This window comes from Haemorhous mexicanus, chromosome 11 (assembly GCF_027477595.1).
Source record: "Haemorhous mexicanus isolate bHaeMex1 chromosome 11, bHaeMex1.pri, whole genome shotgun sequence".
In the NCBI taxonomy this organism is placed as follows: Eukaryota; Metazoa; Chordata; class Aves; order Passeriformes; family Fringillidae; genus Haemorhous; species Haemorhous mexicanus.
The window spans coordinates 12436287-12456415 of NC_082351.1; the positions used below are offsets into that span (position 1 = coordinate 12436287).

Here is a 20129-nt window from a genome sequence, read left to right on the forward strand (position 1 = left end):
CTTCTCTGTGGTTCCTGCCCCCCACATGCATTTGTGTGTCTTCTCTCCTAAGTGCACTCTGCTTTTTGGTGGCTGCAGGACCAACCCCTCTGGCTTCTGGACAGCCAGGGACTGCGAGCTCGTGTACCGAAACACCACCCATGTCCACTGCCAGTGCTCCCAGTTTGGCACCTTTGGGGTTTTGATGGACAGCTCACACCGAGAGGTAACCTCAGCCTGTGGGACTCTGGGTGATGGTGGAGACTGTTAGCAGCTGGGTCCCAGCACAGGCTGAAAATGTCCTGGGCACAGGCAGAAAATACCATGTGGGACACAAACACAGTTTGACAGTTCTGCAAGCTTCCTGTGTTTGCCCCTAACACTGCTATTTGCCTTTGGTTCTCTGCTGCTGCAGCAACTGGAAGGTGATCTGGAGACATTGGCAATTGTCACCTATTCCTTGGTGTCTCTCTCCTTGGTGTCTCTGCTGCTGACCTTCTCCTTTCTGACCTGCCTCAAAGGCCTCAAGTCCAACACACGTGGCATCCACTCCAACATATCAGTCACCCTCTTCTTCTCTGAGCTGCTCTTTCTCCTGGGTATCAACCGCACTGAGAACCAGGTCTGTGGGCTTGAACACGCTCACCCATGGGGGTGAGGCGTGGACGATGCCATTAGCATTGGCACAGTGGCACCATCTCTAAGTCACTCTTGTCTCCCCAGTTTCTCTGCACTGTGATTGCCATCCTCCTCCACTGCTTCTTCCTCTCCACCTTCGCCTGGCTCTTCGTCCAGGGCCTCCACATCTACCGCATGCAGACAGAAGCGCGCAACGTCAACTTCGGGGCCATGCGCTTCTACTACGCCATCGGCTGGGGGGTGCCTGCCATCATCACTGGTAGGAGCTGCTTGTGCTGCAGCCATGCCCAAACCAGCCCTGCTGCTTCTCAGCAGTCTCCTGACCACCTGGTGTTGCCCAGCTTGTCTAGGGTGGAGAGCTGAGGGTGGGCTTGCCATGGTCAGCAGTGCTGGCAGCAAGCTGTGCTGTGGTGGTCAGAGCAACACATATCAAGGGCTGTTATCTTGCCTCCTAAGGAGGAATAATTTGTCAGCACATCTCCTCAGGTCTTCTAGTTAAAATCCCTTGGTTTCCCAAGCCTGCATACTTGGGTGACCTGTTGCTGGCAGTGAATGCCTCCTGGACTGGGCTGTGTCAGGGACATCTGAGGAAAAGGAAATAAAGTCCCTGTTGCTGAGTCTCACAGATCTGACTCCTTCCCCCTGTGGTGGGGAAGCCTATGCACACAGGAGGGAGCAGGGAGAAAGCCCCTTCACTGCTGACAGTGCTGGCATGGGATTGACATGGTTTGGACAAGTCCAAGGCTGCTGGGCCTGGACCTGACCTCTCCTTTCCTCCTGCAGGGCTGGCCGTTGGCCTGGATCCTGAGGGCTACGGGAACCCCGACTTCTGCTGGATTTCCATTCATGATAAGCTGGTCTGGAGCTTTGCAGGCCCCATTACTGTCGTCATTGTGGTAAAACCCTGTCCTGTTTCACCCACAACCCTCTCCTGCCTCCCTTCTCTGCACCATGGGCACTCACCCCTCCTTGGCTGCCCACTGCCTGTCCCATTCTCTGTGTCCCTCTCCCTCAGTTAGAGGCCCTCTTTTTGTCCCTCCTCAACTCTAGCCAAACCTGGGGGAGGCCATAGCTCGGGCATGAAGGGGAAAGGAGGGGATGTTTGCAGGGCCTGGTGAGCCTGGAGTCTGCAGTGGGGAGGTCAGGTCAGAGCCAACCTTTGGCACAGCTTCTAATCAGTGCCAACACTTTCAGATGAATGGGGTCATGTTCCTGCTTGTGGCCAAGATGTCCTGTTCCCCAGGCCAAAAGGAGACCAAGAAGAAATCGGTTCTGTGAGTATTAGTGGCCAAACTCCCAGCAGAGCTCTGGCAGCTATTGGATTTTAACATTTTCAGTGACCATCCTCCTTCTTCTATCATCGCAGAGGCCCCTTCTGTGCATCAGTGTCAGCCTTGCAGCCACTCTCCTCTCCCACACCTGCCAGCCACATTAACACTTCCTAAACTTTATCCTTTCTAGTTCCTATGTCCCCACTATGTTCACACTCACCTCCCAGCTGGTCCCCTTTCACCACCTGCCCTCACAGCCACCTCCTGTGTCTGCTTGGATTCAGCACTCAGCCCTTGTCAGCTATGAACACCTGTTTCTTCCTCTCCTACATGCTCCTGAGACCTTTCCTCACTCCCTCTGAGCCAGCCCTGGAGCATGGCTGAGCTCTCTGTGGATCAAAATGACCTGTGTCATTTTGGCCCCTGTGTTTGCCATGTATGATCCAGAAGGGAAGACCTGGGAGTCAGGGGAAGCTGGGCCACTGTGCAGGGATGTGCCTGCAGTGCTGGGCACAGCAGGGAGGTCTCTGCAGGAGCTTTCCCCTCTGGATCTCAGTGAGCACTAGCCTGTAGGTTAACAGTATGCACTAACCTCTTGGTGTGTGTCTATGTCCCTGTCTGTCTCTCTCTCTCCAGCATGACGTTACGGAGCTCCTTTGTTCTGCTTCTAGTTATTAGCACTACCTGGCTCTTTGGCCTCTTGGCTGTCAACAACAGTGTCCTGGCTTTCCACTACTTCTACACTGTCCTCTGCAGCCTCCAGGTAACTGCCCAGCCTCTGCTGGGGAGGGCAAGGGTCAGCCCAGGAGAGCATCCCTGTGGTCCCCATGGCCATCTGTGGAGAGTGGGTGCCCTGTGTTGAGCTCCCAACATCTCGCTGAGCTCCTTGTCCCTTCTGCTGTCACCTTTGTGGCATTGAGTGACTCCTGTCACTCCTTGCTGCTGTGCCTGTGGTGAGCAGTCACACGGAGCAGGAGGTGGCTGCAAGGCATTTGGTTCAGAGGTAACATCCAAGGGATAGCAAGTACCATCTGGAGGGAAGGTGCCTCCGTGTCCTGAGAGGGCAGAGTAAGAGAATGTGATGGAGGTGTTGGACACTCAAAATATGATCCATGGCAGCACCCTGCCAACCTTTTCCCACCACTAGGGCTGATGTTGCTGCAGGAGACCCTGCCATTTGCTTCTTGGCCACTGCCAGATAGGTGGAGACCCCACCTGTTCCTCCCTCATCCATGGCCACTATGGGTGTTAGCTCTCATTGGTATTTGGGGTTTTTGGTGCATCCCAGTCCGGTGGCCCGGGAGGAGCCAGGGAGGAGCCCGCTGTTGGCACTGTGGGCAAGCAGGTCAGCTGGCAGTGAAGGGCTGTCTCTCATGGCATCTCTCCCCACAGGGCCTGGCAGTGCTGGTCCTGTTCTGTGTACTGAATGAGGAGGTGCGGGAGGCATGGCAGCTGGCCTGCCTCAGCAAGAAGGGGCAGAGCGAGGAGGCCACGAGGAGCACACAGGTGGGCAAGAGCAGAGGAGCCCAGGGTGCTGGGCTCAGGCTGCATGTCTGGGACGGGAGCTGACAGGGATATCCCCACTTGCCCTGGACTGCTGTGGCAACTCCTTAACGGGGCACATGCCCTCTCCCTCCTCCCCAGGGCCCCAATGCCTACAACAACACAGCACTGTTTGAGGAGAGCGGGCTCATCCGCATCACCCTGGGGGCCTCCACAGTGTCCTCAGTGAGCAGCGTGCGCTCTGCCCGCACCCACTCCAGCCAGCGAGCTTACCTCAGGTAGGGAGCAGCCAGGGCTCTGGGGGCCAGCAGTGCCTGGGCAGAGCCAGAGGCTCCTGCCACTGTGACAGTTTGAGCCGCCTCTCTTTCAGAGACAACGTGGCAGCACGTCAGGGCTCAGCCCTGGATCACAGCCTGTTGGCTCACGCCGGCCCCACGGACATCGACATGGCAATGTTCCACCGTGATGCTGGGGGTGGTAAGGCTCAGCCCTGTTCCTGAGTTTGGGGAGTTCTTCCTGGTGCAGGCTGTGGGGATATGGTTACATCTTGTACCCCATGTTCAGCTGTGACTTCCAAACATATGGTAGACAGGAGGGAGAAGCAGCCATTGTGTCATTTAGCACAGCCTCTCCTGGAAACATGGCAAATGGCATAGCCAGTCCCCAGGAGGGTAGAAATGGGGGAGGCAACAGAGGGGACATGGCTGTTGTGGGATCTCTGGGGACACGGGGCTCTCCAGTACAGCACAGACATTTGACTCACTGGAGCTAGACAAGGTGGGTTTGGGGTGTGTGACAGGCAAGCAAAGGCTAAGGGATGGGGCTTTACTCAGCCTGGAAGAGGAGGCAGAGGGGATCTTAGTGCTATTTGCAGCTGCCTTACAGGAAGGTGCAATGAGATGGAGCTGGGCTCCTCTCACAGGTACCTGGTGATAGGGCCTCGGGAGCTGGCACAGGCTGCTGCTGAGGGAGGGACAACAAAGGGCAGGGGCAACTCACGAGTGGGGTCAGCCTGGTGGTTCTGCCTTCCTGGTGCTGTCAGCAGGAACCTCTCTCACCTTCATTCCAAATGTCTCCCCAACACTCCATGTTCCTACAGACCAGGACTCGGACTCGGACAGTGACCTGTCTCTGGATGAAGAGCGCAGCCTCTCCATCCCGTCCTCAGAGAGCGAGGAGAATGTTCGCCTGCGGGGCCGCTTCCAGCGCCAGCTCAAGCGGGCGGCACACAGCGAACGCCTCCTCACTAACCCTGCCAACACCACTCCCAAAGGCAAGGCCCGGGGCTCTGGCAGGGAAAAGGATGAGCTCAGCTCCCTGGGGGGGTCAGGCTGTGCATGTCTTGTGATGGCTCGATTGCTGCTCATGGAAATATTCTCTCCTTCTTCTCTGGGGCCTGATTTGCTGTGTCCTTCATCAGATGTGGATGGCAATGACCTCATGTCGTACTGGCCAGCTCTGGGCGAGTGTGAGGTTCACCCCTGCTCCCTGCAGAAGTGGGGCTCTGAGCGGAAGCTGGGATTTGACATCAATAAGGATGCAGCCAACAATAATCAGCCAGACCTGGCTTTGACCAGTGGGGATGAGAACTCCCTCACCCAGACCCAACGGCAGAGAAAAGGTAACAATCTGGAGCAAGCGGGCAAGGGTGGCCTTGCCTGTCTCAGGTTGACATGACGCTGAAAGCTCAGAATCAGATCCGTGTGGCCATGCCCTTGGGGAGGCGTCTCCCTGCTTTTCCTGCTCTTCTTGCTGTTGTGCAAATATTTGACTTCTCTTTCTGCCTGGTGCAGGAATTTTGAAGAACCGCCTCCAGTACCCTCCAACTCTCCAGGGCTTGCCATCCGTGGGCAGGATGACCAACGAGCTGACGTGGTACAAGACGTCCACGCTGGGTCACCGGGCTGTCCCTGCTGCCTCCTATGGCAGGATCTACTCTGGGGCTGGCAGTCTGTCGCAGCCAGCCAGCCGATACTCATCCCGGGAGCAGCTTGACTTGCTGATGAGGAGACAGATGTCCCGGGAGCAGCTGAGCAGGCACAACTCAGGAGAGTGCTTGGAAGCTGTGCCCAGTCGGCATGGGTCCAGAGAGGAGCTGGACACTATCCCCAGCAGGCATGGATCTACTGAACACCTGGAAAGTATCCCAAGCAGACATGCATCTAGGGAGAACTTGGATCTACTTGCTGCTAGGCCCAGTCAGAGAGATCATGGGAACACGCTGCCCCGGAGGCAGGGTTCCAGAGACTGCCTTGACACTTTACCCTGCAGATTTGGGTCAAGAGAGCAGCTAGACTGTGGGCCAGTAAGAGAAGTCTCTAGAGAGTGGCTACACACATTGCCAAGTAGGCAAGTGTCCAGAGACCAAATAGACATGTTGCCAAGTCGGGATACTTCTCGAGAGCAATTGGATTTGCTTTCTAGAAAACAGCCTTCAAGGGATCTGCTAGCATCAGCTAGACAAGCTTCAAGGGAGCAGCTGGACTTTTTGTCCAGAAGATCTAATTCCAGAGAGCCTCTGGACACAGTGCCTAGCAGGCAGCCCTCGCAGGACAACCTGGGGAGTCTCTCTCGGAGGCAGCTGTCTAGGGAAAGCCTGGAACCGCTGTCAAGGAGACAGCATTCTAGGGAGAACCTGGAGGCCATTCCCAGCCGACATCCTTCCACTGAACAGTTAGATATCCTTTCTTCCATCCTTGCTTCTTTTAACTCCTCCGTCCTGTCCTCGGTGCAATCTTCCAGCACACCTTCAGGCCCCCAGACCACTGCCACCCCCTCTGCCATGCAGACCTCAACGCCCTCTGCAGTGTGTCCCTCAACACCTCATTCTGCCACCTCCCACAGCATTTCAGAGCTGTCACCAGACTCAGAGTAAGTGGTTTCCTTCCTTCCTCAGCCAGGTCTTGTTCAGCTGATCTTGTGTATTGTCCACCTGCCTGGCTTCTTCCCAAAGGTGTTTAGTTTGGAGGGAGAGGGCTGTGTAAGGGTGAGCTCCCTGGGTGAGTGGCAGGTGTCTCAAGGTCCTGAATAGAGACCGGGCAGGGAGAAGCCTCAGGTGTGACAGCTCCAGATGCTTGTAGTACAGCACAAGCAGAAGCCTCTGTATGTGGGTCTGTCCTCTCTGCCCAAGAGATGATGACCTTTGCTTGTGGCCTGTGGGTACTCAGGGAAGATGCTTTGTGCAGCTAGGCTGGCCTCCTGGCCGATCCCTTGGTCAGTGCTGGCTCTAAGTCCCAACGGATGTATGCAAGGGCCAGGCTGGCTGGAGAGGAGGGAGCCCAAGCCCTAGGGAAGCCCCGCCTTCCCCAGCCACATTTCTCCCTTGGCACCCTGTTTTAGTATGTCACTTTTCCCCTCTAGCTCTGCTCCCTGCTGGTACTGCTCCCACTCCACCCCATCCCATCCCTCCTTCCCTCTTCCCTTATCTCAGGGACTCAGAGACAGTTGTTCCTGCCCTGACACAGGAGAGGTTTTCTGCCCTATCTCCATCTGGCATCGTGGGGAAAGGGTGCTGGAACCCAGGAGAGATGCCATGGCTTAACACTGTTTTTCTTTCCTCTGAGAAGAATAATGAGAAACGATGGCCATTCCTGAGGGGCCGAAACTGATCACAAGAGAGATGGAAGAAGCAGGGCTCTTCACCAGGCACTGCCAGCTGAGGTTTGGTATCCCCATGGAGCAGGGCCAGAACTGATGGTTGTCAGAGGCCCAAAACCAACCCTGCTTTCCCCTGCCCTGTGGGCTCAGGGGCCAGCAGCCCACACCACCCACTGCCAGGAGCCTCCAGGCTCTCAGCTGCCACCATGCTCTCCGTCACCTGCCTGGTGTGACAGGTAGTACTGGGTGAGGGTGGCATCTCCGACCCCCAGGGGCCAAGGTCTTTCTCTGCGAGCTGTTTGTGTGTGGGGTGTGCCTGTGTGTATGTGAAGGGTGGGCAGTGGCAGGGGGACAGAAATGGAGCCTAGGATATGGTGGCAGGGAGGGTTTTCTATCCTTTTGTATCTTTGTAATCAGAGAGAAGAGAAATTTCTATGGTTATTTTTACGGATCGTCTGTTCCCAGGACCTGGAGCATTTGTTTCACCAACAGCCCCTTGCCAGTTTCCCTGGGGCTACTAGAACCACAATCCCAGTGGACTGGAGAAACAGTGCCAGGCAGTCCTTAAGGCTTTTCTGGCAGTGCTTTGTCCCATCCCCCCTGCAGGGCAGCTGGCCCTGTTGCCCCCCCTGCCCTCCCACTGGGCAGCTCCAAACTCTATCTCTTCCTGCCTGGTGTCCCTGAGCCCCCTGCAGCCAGGCCTCCCTCTGCTCTGCCATGGGACCACCCCTTGGGGCTGCCCCTGTTTGTGAGCTGGGGCTATGTGTCAGCGAGAGCACGTGTGAATGGGGCAGCAAATTCAGCACTAGGAACCTGCTGGGAAGGAGACAAGCTCTGCTGTGCAGTCCTGTCCTGTACCTGGGTGGTCCCACTCTCATCAGTGCTGGTTTCCTTGGCTCAGCAAGTGAGCACTGTGTTTTTACCCTCTGGGTGTTGTGCTCTTTAACCTGCATGTTACAGAACAAACTTCTGTTGGTTTGTGGGTCTGGTAAAGAAGCTGGATGACCCTTGCCCTGCTTAGAAGCAGGCTTGGCTTTTCCCAGAGCCTGTCCTCGCTCTGCAGAGGACTAACATCCAAAGGAGCATGATGTGGCTCCAGTTTTAGGGTCCAGCATTGCCCACAGAAGTTGTATCTAGCTGGTTCCCTGGGGGCTCTGTGCACACCTGCTCTCCCCTGAGTAGCAAAGGACTTCAGCTCAGAGTGGCCTGAATTTTGGGAGATGGAGATAAACAGCACTTTGCCCTCTCTGGAAATTCAGGCTATCCAGATGGTTTCTCTAGTCAGCCTGGGGCCTGACCCCTGGCTGTGCTATGAGATGGCACTCCTCTGTGCCTACCTCAGCCTCAGGCCAGGGCATTTGGCTCAGCAGGGCCAGCATGTTCCCTTTTTCACCCCCCAGGTGCTCTCAGGGCTGCATGACCATGTGCTCTTTACTGCCTTACTACCACACTGCCGTGGCATCTTACTGTAGCCCAGCCTGACATGTTTACAGGAGAGGACCCATGCTGCTGTCCTCATGCCTCTAGGGAGGCCAAGGCCTCTTGGCTGCCTCCCTGAGTCAGTGGGGAGAGTATGGAGGGAACAGAAGGGCTGGTGACTGGGGGTGCCCTGGGTCCCCAGCACAGCCCTGATGAGGCAGGCTCACTGTCATCCTTTTCCCAGGGATGAGGAGGGAAAGGCCTGCTGACATGTTTACATGCCATTTGGGAGCAGTGTGCAGAGGGAAAGCCTGCTGGCCCCACATGCTGGGACAGCCAGGCACCTCCACACTGCCCATCTTTGCCTTTGGAAACAAGCTCGTTTACAAGTTCTCTCCGGCTGTGCAGTGCCAGCACCGGAGTCCTGGGATCCTGTCCCTGTAGGGCCCATGTGTCTGCCAAGTTGGGCACAGGGCTCTTTATGCTGCTGCCAAATGGAGAGCAAGTGTCAAGTGCCAAAAAGAAGAGAGCAGCAGAGATGGTGGCCATCCCTGCAGAGGGGATGGAAGCTGCTTCTTGCAGACCAGTCTGCAGCTTGGTCCCTGATTGTAGTGCTGTGACCTGGGCTCTGGGGAGCATCCTCCTTGAGTTTGGATTTTTTTCCTTTGGGGGATTTGGTTGGGTTTTTTCTTCCTCTCTCTGTCTCCTGACACTGTTGGCAGGGAGTGGGGAGATGCCCACACCCCGCTTTTGGCTGTGTAAAAGTGTATAATGGAAGCGCCAGATTTGGAAATAAAAGTCTATAAAATGGTGCTGGCCTCTGTGCTGTCTCTCCCTCTGCTGGGGATTCATGGCTGGGGCTATGGATGCAGCACCTGGGCTCGAGCTGGTGTTGGGAGGGGGCTTGGGCAGGAGCTCACGGCCAGTTCCTAGGCTGCCTGGGAGTCACTGTGCCCCGAGGCAAGGTGACATAGGGATGGGGACTTCAGGTGAGGCGACTGAACTGGGCTGTGTCCAGGCTGTTCACCCAGAGATGGGGTTGGCTGTGGTGCTGTGCAGTGGCTCCAGGCCTGGCTGGCAGAGCTGCAGTGCCACAGTGGCTGTGGTGAGCTGTGGGGCTCGTGCCTGGCAGCTGCCAGCACCCCCAGCCAGACCAGGCTAAGGGAAGAAGATCCATTTTCCAAAGGCTGCGTGACCTCAGCAGGGTCAAGCTGGCTGCCAGCAAGGAGAAGGAAGTGTGGGGAGAGAAGGCTGAGCGTGATCCTGGTGCCCTCTGTCCTCCCCTCTTGTTGAAGAGGAAATAGCAGGTGAGCAAAGGGCAGCATTGATCCACAGCGCCCTGAGCAAGGGTCGCCATCAATTGTCATCTCTTTGTCCCCTATGGGCTGTCACCTGAGCTGCTGGGAGTGAGTTCAGGGCAGCCTTCAGGAGTTGTGCTGGCAGTGCCAGGAGCTGTGGTCCTGTCTTGCAGCCCTTCCAGAGGCTGGCTGGGGGTTGTGGACCAGGGAGAGCTGTTGGGGGGCTGGAGTGGCGAGGAGGGGCCACAGGCAGAGTGACCAGCCTGGGGTGCACATGGGGGACTGGAGGCTGGAGTGAGGGAAGGAATGGCATGGGCGGGGACAGGGAGCAGTGATAAAGAGGCAATAAATGACATGGGGTGTTATCTGCTTTGCAGCAGGAGCTCTGTGATAGCCTCTCATTCCGTGCTGGGGGAGTGAATAAATGATGGGGAGTGGATAAACAAGGAGGCAGCAGTTGTGTGTGGGTGCCTGTGTTGGACATGCCTTTACCTGACAGTTGATGGGCATGAGGGTGGACAGGGAGGGCCAGGGATGGGTTGAGGGAAGAGGCTCAGCCTCCCTGAAAGCTGTGGGATTTGTTGTGCTCACCACAGAGAGAGAGAAGTTGGCCACAAGCTGCCCCCACAAGGCGCTAGGGATGGAGACAAGTTGCTCCAGCTCCGGAGATTGTGGTCCTGGATGTCACTGCTCCTGCTGCTTCTCAGCCCCATCCCACCATCCAGGGGACCCAGGATTCTCTAATGCCTGGCCCTGCCCACTGCCTTCACATCACACCTTGCTACCAGTCAGAAATTTGAGCCTGGATTTCCGCTGCCGTGTCCCCATGGGCCTGGGCCAAATGTGACTCAGAAATTCCCTTCAACCAATTCTACATTGTGATAGAGCCCAGGGAGGTGTGATGGGTTCAGTGGGACTATAGCGCCCGCGGGGGACCTTTGGAACAAGATAACAGCTGGGTCTGTGCGAATTGTGTGAGACCAGCGTAGTCCACGGAGAATAGCACACCTGTTTCCAGCAGGTAAGCAAGGGTCTGGGGAAAACACCCTGGGTGCCATGACCAGAGGCTCTGGGCCTTCTTGTCCTGGTTCCAGCTCCTGCTCCAGGGCATGGGTTGGGGAGCAGACATCCATGGGAGCTGTGGGGGCACAGCAGTGCTCTGGGGAGGCAGCTCTTGGCAGGAGGTTGGCACCAGGTTGTGCCCAGTGGCAAGAAGCCCCTTGCCTTGCATGTGACACAGGTGGTCAGGCATGGCAGCATCCTGGATGTAGCTGGAGACCAGGAGCTGAGACTGTAGTAGACACTCACCAGAATGGGATGGCTCTGGGCACAGTGGTAACAGTGCTGGGTTTGCCACAGCTGCTGAACCCAGCCCACCAGGGCATCGAGGGGAGCATGGTGGGTGCTGTGCATCCTTGGGGGTGGGAAGCAGGGTAGCTTCTTGGCAGGGCAGGAGGAAGGGCAGGAGGCAGGGAACAACGTCTCAAAGATCACTGGCTGGTTTTAATAAATAGGAGGAAGCTGAGCACGCACCTGACTGGTGGCTCCTGACCAAGTTGAGCACAGCAGGTAAGAGGGCTGGGGGTAACACAGGGGCTCAGGCTGGCACAGCCTCAGGCACTCAGGGAGGGGATTGTGGGTCCAGCTGCAAGTGTATGATCACCCTAAGACTGATCAGGCCACCAGCTGGGTGGGCCTGGCATGATGGTGCAGCTCTCAGAGTGAGCCTGAGCAAGGACAAGCTGTAAATTTGTACAGGGATTCCTCAGACCCACCATCCCAGCCCTGTGAAGGGTGAGACCTCAGCCCAGCCCGGCTCCTCTGCTCACAGGCTCATCCTGCTGTGCACTGCAGGGGTCAAGGGAGGGCACTGTTGGAGGGATGGTGAGCCGTGACATTTGCCGGGGTTTCACATTCCTGCTTCCCTCATGTGTAAAGGGACAAAGTCTGCAGATGGGGCTATGGGATGGATGAGGCTCTGTTCAGCAGCTGTGCTGGCCCACTGCCCTGCCTTGCTGCAGGAGGGGAAGGTGGTTGGCACCAAGGTGGGTCCTACGTGGGCAGGCGGAGAGGGAGCCCCTCGAGGCAGCTCTGCTGGCAGACCCCACCCGTGCATTTCAGTGGGGTGGATGGGGCTGCTCTGGGGCAGGAGTGGGCAGCACTGATTGCCAAAGCCCTCCCTGCCCACCTGCTGACTGCTTACTGTTCTCCATTTTGAAGCAGTGCTGCTGCTTCAGGACTCCCAAAACTCAGCTGGTGCTTATCCTCAGGGCCATTCCTGCCCACCTGGTTGGCAGGTGGGATGGTTCTGTGGGCAAGTGGAGCTGGAAGAGGGGCTTCAGGGTGGGTGGGATGCCCCTGGCCTTGGGAATGCGGCTGAGCTGTCCCTTGTGTCCTTGCAGTGGACTGGCATTCCGGAGAGCCAGGTGGGCATGGCAGCAGACATGGCCCTGAGCCACCGAGGGCCCCGCGAGGTGCTGAGTGAGGCTGAACTGGAGGAGGTGGCGCAGAGGAAACCTCCCACCAAGCCCTCTCTGCGTGGCTGTCTCCGCAAGACCAGGTAAGACCATGTGGCCAGTGGGATGTGCCCGGACCTTGCCCCACACGAAGTGGGCCCCACCTTGCCCTGTTCTGCACCCCAGCCCTGCCACCACAGGGAGCTGCAGACCTGGGGGTTCATTTCCCTATGCCCAGATACTCATGTGCCCACTCTGTCCTCCTGCCTGGAGGGACACCAGGCTCCAATGGATGGAGTTGATGGTCCCACAGATCCCATTGCTTCCCATGGGGCCTCATCCACCCTCACCGATGTCCCCAAGCCCCCTGCAGTTGTGCTCAACTTCAGCTCCTGCTCTCTCCCTGCCAGATGCTCGGGCTCTGCTGCCAAGTCCCTGCTGTTTCGCTTCCTGCCCTTCCTGCGCTGGCTGCCCCGCTACCCCATCAAGGACTGGCTCCTGGGGGACATTGTTTCAGGCTTCAGTGTGGGCATCATGCACCTGCCCCAGGGTGAGTGATGCCATGCCCAGGCTGCCAGGGGCCCCCCACAGGTGGGGTGGTCAGGGGTTGGCCATTGGTGACATGTCTCCCTTCTCCACCTTCTAGGGCTTGCCTATGCACTGCTGGCTGGGCTGCCGCCAGTCACGGGTCTCTACTCTTCCTTCTACCCCGTCTTCCTCTACTTCTTCTTTGGAACGTCAAGGCACAACTCCGTGGGTGAGCTGAGGGACCATGTGCTTGCACAGCAATGGTGGGGAGGGAGCAAGGATGTCCATGACACTGCATTACCACATCAGCAGCTGGGGGAAGTAAAGGCTTTCTTGCCTTTACTTTGCTCCACCGAGAAGGGGGTCAGCCAAGCCAGAGCCAAAGTATAGTGTGTGTGCTTTGAGCCTGGCCTAAGGAGAGAGGAGCTGACCCCTTAAGAGGTCCTCTCAGAGACGTCCTGGTGCCCACCTTGGGCTCCCTGCCCACACTCTACATGTTCTCAGGTCCCTTTGCCGTCATCTCTGTCATGATTGGGAGCTTGACGGAGTCTCTGGTGCCCAGTGAGAACTTCCTGCAGTCTGTCAATGGCAGCAATGCAACGGTCAATGAGGAACTGCGTGACGCTGCCAGGGTGGAGCTGGTGGCCACCATCACTGTCCTGACGGGTATCTTCCAGGTAAGGTGGTCCCAACCTAGTCTAGCAGAGAACAGGAGACTGTAACCTGTGGGTTATTTCTGCTATCTGTTTTTCTAGGTGGCCCTGGGCCTCCTGCAGTTTGGATTCGTGGTGACCTATCTCTCAGACCCGCTGGTGCGTGGCTACACCACAGCTGCCTCTGTGCACGTCCTCGTCTCCCAGCTCAAAAATGTTTTTGGAGTCTCCCAAGGCGAGAACTCAGGGCCACTCTCACTGTTTGTGGTGAGTGGGGGCTTGCTGGCACCCAAGGACCCCTGGTGCTCACCTCTGGGGCACATAGAGGCCTCCAAAACCTGCTGGGGAGGCACTGGCTTTCCTGAGCACATTCCCTCCTCCTGTGTTCTCTAGACCGTCATTGATCTCTGCAAGAAGCTGCCAGATACCAATGTGGGCACCCTGGTGACTGCCATCATTGCCATGGTGGCCATCTTGATTGTGAAGGAGCTCAACCACAAGTTTGCTGCCAAATTGCCCATGCCCATCCCCATCGAGCTTATCACGGTACCCAGAGCTGCCCCAGCCTCCTGTGGGGATACAGCCAGGAATCCCTGGTGTATCTCTGTCCCCTTGAGGGCGGGGAGTGGTGGGATTGGGCTCCTTAGCAAGTGCAGCTCCAGGGCATGTGTTCCTCCACCACAGTCCCTGTGCAGGAAGACCCTGCCTCACTCCAATCATTCTCCCACAGATCATCGTTTCCACTGGCATCTCCTATGGGGTCAACCTGAAAGACAAGTTTGGCATCTCTGTGGTGGGCAACATCCCCAGCGGGTGAGCAGGGCCTGAGGGTGCAGGGGGCTGTGCCAGGGCACCGTGCTGCCCACAGCACCCCTGTTTGAGCCCCATCTCTCTCCTGAATGTAGGTTGAAGCCACCTGTGGTCCCTAACATGAGCTACTTCGGGCAGGTGGCGGGCAATGCCTTTGCCATTGCTGTGGTAGGCTACGCCATCTGCATCTCCCTGGGCAAAATCTTTGCACTGAAACACGGCTACAAAGTGGATAGCAACCAGGTGATGCTCTGAGGCACAGGACCCCCACCCTAGGTGAAAGCTAATCTTGCCCTTCTTGCAGCTAGGTGAAAGCATGGTGCTCCCCTGCCACTGCTCTGTCCCTGCAGGAGCTGATTGCACTGGGCCTCAGCAACTTCCTAGGAGGCTTCTTCCAGTGTTTTGCCATCAGCTGCTCCATGTCGAGGAGCTTGGTACAGGAGAGCACAGGGGGCAACAGCCAGGTGGGTCTGGGCAGTGCTGCCCCCCTCTCTGGGGCTGAACCAGGGGCAGGATGCACAGCGACCAGTGGGGGCTCACCCCTTGACTCCCACTCTCCTTCTGCACAGGTAGCTGGTGTCATCGCATCCCTGGTCATCCTGGTGACCATTCTGAAGATTGGAGAGCTCTTCCGTGACCTGCCCAAGGTACATCTAGTCCCACAGCCCCAGTGTCACATCCCTCACCTGTGCCTGTCCCATGGCATGGTGATATGGTAGGGGAATAGCAAAGAGATTTGCCCTCAGCTTCCCCATAGCTACAGAGATTTCTCTCCTAGGCCATCTTAGCTGCCATCATCATTGTCAACCTCAAGGGCATGTTCAAACAGTTCAAGGACCTCAGCACTCTCTGGAAGTCCAACAAAGTGGACCTGGTAAGGTGCTGGCCAGCCCTGGGGCTGTGCTCTTGTTCCTGGAGAGGATTTCTCCCCCCTCCCTGAGGCTTGTGGGTGCCAGTGGAGAGGCTGTGCTGCAGCTGACTGTGTCCCCTCTCCAGCTGGTCTGGGTTGTGACATTCATAGCCACCCTCATGCTGAACCTGGACATCGGCCTGGCAGTCTCGGTGGCATTTGGGTTGCTCACGGTCATCTTCCGTACCCAGCTGTGAGTACCCCGGGGCTGGGGCCAGTGCCACATCCCAAGGGCAGGAGGAGCCTGTGCTGACCTCAGCCCCTTGCTCTCCTCCCTACAGCCCACACTACTCCATCCTGGGGCGCATCTCCGACACTGATGTCTACAGGGATGTGGTGGAATACGAGATGGTAACAGCACCAGGGCTGGGGGAAGAGCTGCCTGCAGTGGGGGGCAGTTCAAAGCTCACTGGAATAAGGGGCTGGGGGCATTTTGGGGCAGGGAGGGCAACAGGTAGCTCCATCCCTGGGGTAGCACCCTCCCCATCTGCCCCCAGGCACAGGAGGTCCCCGGCGTGAAGATCTTCCGCTCTTCCTCCACCATCTATTTTGCCAATGTGGAGCTGTATGCTGAGGCCCTGAAGAAAAAGGTAGGAGAGCCACCAGCCTCAGACTGCTTCCTATGTCTCCTGCCTGCCAGCAACAGGGTGGTGTTGGGGCAGCTGGGGACACAAGGCCACATTGCTTTGCAGAGTGGCATTGATGTGGATCGCCTGATTCAGAAGAAGAAGAAGGCCCTCAAGAAGCTGAAGAAACAGCAGAAGAAACTGGAGAAGGAAAAGGCAAAGAGGAAAAAGGTGCTTCCTCGATGCAGGGGACCACCCCTCCAGTGACATCTTGCACCTCTTCCCTCCCTGGCTCTGACGCTTCTGTCAGTGCACTGGTGGGGCTTGGTGGCCCATGCTGTTCCCAGTTCAGTTTAGGGCCAATGAGAGAGAAAGGCACTGGGACTGAACTGGGTCACACCACCCAAGGTTGGTAGAAAAGCTGGGCTGTTAATGATTATGTGCTGGAGCTGCCAAGTCATTAACCTTTTGCAAGTTAATCAGAATTAAGAGCAAGGGCAAAGGCTGGCCTGGTGCCAGATAATGAGCCTGACTCTGCAGAGTGGTGCTGGGGAGAGGGGTGGATTTTGATACATCTGAAAAGAGCTCAAAAGTTGGTGAAGATGTGAGAGGGGCACCTACTCCTTGGGCTACCCACTGCCTGTGCCCTCATACAGCCAAAGAGCCTCACCAAGGGGAGCCCAGGGAACACTGCCATGACCAGAGTGCTGCCAGCCCTGGAGCAGTCACACCGGGTCTCCTTCCCTTTTCCAGAATGCAGAGGACGGTCCAGGCCTGGCAGTGATTGAGTTGAATGCAGGAGAGAGCAGTACACCCTCAGAGCCCACTCTGCAGAGCCTAGGGCTGCCCAAGCCCAGCTTCTACGCTGTCATCTTGGACTTCAGCCCTGTCAGCTTCGTGGACACAGTCTCCATCAAGATCCTGAAGAATGTAAGGGGCTGGGGAGCAGGCAGGACAGCAGCCTCACTGATGTTGTCTCTGGTGCCCTGTGGGGTGCCCCGATGGCTGCTGCCCATTCCTCTTCCTGCGTAAAATGTTTGTTCCCACTTGCAGATCTTCAGGGATTTCCATGAGATAGAAGTGGACGTCTTCGTTGCCAGCTGCCCAGGTGAGGGGGATCTGCAGAGTCATGAGCCCTGGCTGGGCATGGCCACCCCTTTGGCACAGAGCCGATAGCCTCGGGGTCCCCCCGTGGTGCTCCCACCCCCAGGGTTGCCTCAGGGGACGGGTCCTGCAGGGTGTCCCATGGTGGTGACCCTGGTGTCCCGCACAACACAGGAGGCGGGAGGAGGCTGCTCTGGGTGGGTGACAGGAGGTCTCAGCTGGGTGCCATCACTTTAGATACTTATACCTCCACACAGTATCTGTCCTGGCCCAGCTGGAGCGCGGCAACTTCTTCAGTTCAGCCATCACCAAGCACTCCTTCTTCCCCTCGGTGCATGATGCCGTGGTGCACGTCAGCAGGGAGCGGCACCAGGCCTCGGTGAGCACCCAGCCTTGCTGTCCCCAGCACACTGATGGAGAGGGCAGCCACACCAACCCCTCCCTATCTGTCCTCCTCAGGTGGACCACAGCACCAGAATGTAGCCCCTCAAGAGGAAGACATCTCCCCCAGGAGATGGGCAGGCAAGGAAGGCTTTGCCACCCTGATGGCACCAACTCGCCCACCCTGGGGCCCAGATGCCCTGATCCCCACCAGCCCCTCTGGACTCTCACTGCTGGGGCCCTGCCCTGTCCATGAGCCCTGCTGTGATGGGGCTGCTGCTGCAGGATGGAGCTGCTGCTGGCTGTCACACTGAGGGGCTGCTGCTGCCTCCACACTGCCCCAGCACGGATTGCCCCACCAGGCCAGGGCGTGGTTTGGGGGGTGGTGGAGGGGCCAAAGCATTCCTGCTCCCAGCAGCGGGCTGGCATCATGAATAAAGCTCCGTGGTGTTCCCCAGGGTTGCTTTCAATGCCCTTTCCTCAATAATGGTACTTCTGGGCCAGACCACCCCACTGCACCCCGGCACTGCTGGGAATGGGTGGGCTCCCAGCACCCTCCCTCTGGCTCTTTTCTGCCACTTCTCACCATCACCTGCTCTGGGTAGCAATATGGGCAGGGACCCCCATCCTCAGAAGGGTCACAGCACCCTCCCTGCCCGACTGGGGAGACACCAGTGCCTGCTGGCTGCAGTCATACCTACACCAAAGGGGAAAGTGCTTGCAGCCAAGAGAAGGCTGATACTGGGTTTTGAGGGGCAGAGGTAAGGTTGATTCCACAATTTCAATATCTAGTATTCTTTTTTTTTTTTCCATTTCTATGTCTTTAATTATAGAGTTGCTGCCTCTATGATGATTAATAGAAATAGTTCTTTATAATCCTTCCCTTGCTGACATCAGTAACTTTCATCTTTTCCTGGTTGTACCCGTGGCTATACATTAAGGATGAACAGAAGGGAATAAGTTTTAGGCATATGTTGCAAGTAACCAGATTGGTAGTTCTGGTTCAATTTCTCATTGTCTAAGAAGAACTCAAGATTATTTTTGGACTTTTCATAGACCTCTGTCTAGGTTAGCATTAGTCTTGGATTGACCCAGTCAATTTTAGGCTTCTAAACTGGACTGGTGAATGTAAAGGAGAAAGTCACAGAGCTTAGGTGGTTGCTGTGTCAGCAGCTTCTCAGTAGTAGGGAGATTTCTGTTCTCAAGTTTATTGCTTCAGCTACCAGATTATGCTCACCCCAAAAGAGGGTGAGAAGGCTGGTTCCCTAAATGGTGAAAAAGTGTTTCTGCTATTTGTGACTATTTTGTATTAACTGGGATTTATTACAAGAAAGTTTGATTAAATGGCATGCATCTGGTCTTGGGGAAACAGAATATTTGTAGGCTTTTATCAAACTGAGATGGTCTTAAAGGACGTGACACTTAAAATACAGTCATTTCTGCTAGTTTCAGTTCCATTTTCAGGCTCAACAAACAAACTGTGAAACCTCCACCAATAGGGAGGGAAATTTAATTTGACTTCCTCCTTTTAGGGAGGAGCTAATTAAAAAGTTTCACCAGGATCAGAGCAGGCTGTAAAACAAGAAGAGTGCAAAGCGAAAGACCAGTCCTATCCTCTTAGTATTAATATTTGTAACTGGACTTGAATGCAATGTGTCAAATCTGTGCTCTTGGGTATCACATCAGTAATAGGTACTTCAGCTGCTGTACTTCTCTCCTAAAGCTAAAAATACAATCCAAATAACCTTGACTCCATGGTCACAATTCACCCTGTGATGTTGACAGGTGAAAAAGGAGTAGAAGATGCAAATTACCTGCAAGTTACTTTAATGTCTGTCTAAATCACCGGCCACTGATTTCCTGAAGGTTTAAACACGTCAGTTGCCCATACTTTTCAGGATTTTTGGTCATGTTTTTCTTGGGATTCTTCTAATGTTTCCCCACTAGCTCAGCCTCTGCTCTCAATCCTTTTCTGAAGTACCTCAATAGCCTGGATATGTATTGTTTTTATTTATCACACCATTATTCTCTTCAAAGGGTTGTTTGCCTCAAGTGTCATTTATGCTGATTTTCTGCTAGATTATTTTCAGATGCCAGCAGGTATTTTGTAATAGCAAGTACACAATCCTATAGCTTGGTTTTCTTTTTATTTAATCTCTCTAGAAAATGGAATGACTGAACATCTCTGACAGGATTTTCTCTCTACAATATACTTCAGTTGAAAGGCATAGATTTGTATCACTAAGATCATCTACCTAAGATCTTGGCACTGAAGAAACTAGCGGTTTGCCAAGAAGGGGATCAGGAGAAATGTTGTAGAGCTGCTATGTGCATATTAATGAAATGCCAGACAGTGAAGCAGTGGACATTTCTGGGGTTTAGTACCATGTTGCTGCACTGGTGTCCATTTTCTCAGTGTATCAGTGGCATTTCTGTCTATAAGTATGCTAAGATTTCTAGCATTTGATGCTGTTTCCTTACTGTCATTTTAATACCTTCCTTCCGATTAAAGGATTATACAATCTTTACATTTTGAAAATCCCCGTTAGGAAACACTATGCCACGGTAGGCATCACTCCCCTTTTTTTTTTGGCCTGGTTTGTAATTTTCATAGACTCATTGAAAATTCTGATAATGTCAATAAGAATACTGTCATTTCTTATACCACTTATCAGGGTTTATGCTGATGCATATTGCTTCATTCTGTATCTGACCTGCCACTTTTTGTGATTTGCAATTTGCTGTGATTTGGTAGAAGCTGGCATACACTGCCAACTCACAGCTTGTTTGTTGGGATTTCAAGGGCTTTGATGGGTTCCTTTCTGAGACTGCCACACACTGGACTTTCACACTTACAACCACTTCACCTTCTTGGAATGTAAACAACAGACACTCATTCCCGGATCCCCATTCCCGGATCCCCATTTCCCGGATCCCCATTCCCGTGACCCCCATTTCCAGACCCCCATTTCCCGGTACCCCCATTCCCGTGACCCCCATTTCCAGACCCCCGTT

At 55.4% G+C, this 20129-nt stretch overlaps 2 protein-coding genes across 9 annotated transcripts in view; both read left to right on the forward strand.

Moving 5' to 3' along the window:
• Positions 1 to 9226, forward strand: part of CELSR3 (cadherin EGF LAG seven-pass G-type receptor 3) — a 31389-nt gene extending 22163 nt beyond the window's left edge. For 2 of the 6 annotated variants that reach the window (XM_059856492.1, XM_059856493.1), the window contains 13 exons: positions 79 to 205; positions 395 to 601; positions 703 to 877; positions 1402 to 1514; positions 1813 to 1892; positions 2526 to 2652; positions 3282 to 3395; positions 3534 to 3670; positions 3763 to 3869; positions 4492 to 4665; positions 4813 to 5013; positions 5186 to 6263; positions 6959 to 9226. In XM_059856492.1, the coding sequence (XP_059712475.1) occupies positions 79 to 205; positions 395 to 601; positions 703 to 877; positions 1402 to 1514; positions 1813 to 1892; positions 2526 to 2652; positions 3282 to 3395; positions 3534 to 3670; positions 3763 to 3869; positions 4492 to 4665; positions 4813 to 5013; positions 5186 to 6263; positions 6959 to 6986 (2668 nt within the window). In that variant the 3' untranslated portion in view covers positions 6987 to 9226. Of the gene's footprint in view, positions 1 to 78; positions 206 to 394; positions 602 to 702; positions 878 to 1401; positions 1515 to 1812; positions 1893 to 2525; positions 2653 to 3281; positions 3396 to 3533; positions 3671 to 3762; positions 3870 to 4491; positions 4666 to 4812; positions 5014 to 5185; positions 6264 to 6958 lie in introns of those variants that run through there. The other 4 variants (XM_059856494.1, XR_009487873.1, XR_009487875.1 and 1 more) reach the window with 4 other exon arrangements.
• Positions 9227 to 10531: 1305 nt separating this feature from the next.
• SLC26A6 (solute carrier family 26 member 6) lies at positions 10532 to 17571 on the forward strand. Of its 3 annotated transcripts, none has more exons than XM_059856497.1 (21): positions 10532 to 10727; positions 11221 to 11274; positions 12105 to 12266; positions 12573 to 12712; positions 12809 to 12919; positions 13195 to 13367; positions 13446 to 13610; positions 13737 to 13889; positions 14074 to 14156; positions 14249 to 14396; positions 14504 to 14617; positions 14723 to 14800; positions 14932 to 15027; positions 15150 to 15256; positions 15345 to 15414; positions 15561 to 15653; positions 15756 to 15860; positions 16383 to 16559; positions 16683 to 16737; positions 16991 to 17112; positions 17193 to 17571. In XM_059856497.1, exons 3-21 carry the CDS (start codon positions 12139 to 12141, stop codon positions 17214 to 17216), a joined length of 2142 nt encoding a protein of 713 aa, XP_059712480.1. In that variant the 5' UTR covers positions 10532 to 10727; positions 11221 to 11274; positions 12105 to 12138; the 3' UTR covers positions 17217 to 17571. The 3 variants fall into 3 exon arrangements, with proteins under 3 accessions (XP_059712480.1, XP_059712479.1, XP_059712481.1); XM_059856496.1 differs by having other exon boundaries at positions 10533 to 10727; positions 11221 to 11275; positions 12109 to 12266; XM_059856498.1 differs by lacking the exon at positions 11221 to 11274 and having other exon boundaries at positions 10533 to 10727; positions 12109 to 12266.
• Positions 17572 to 20129: the final 2558 nt, after the last annotated feature.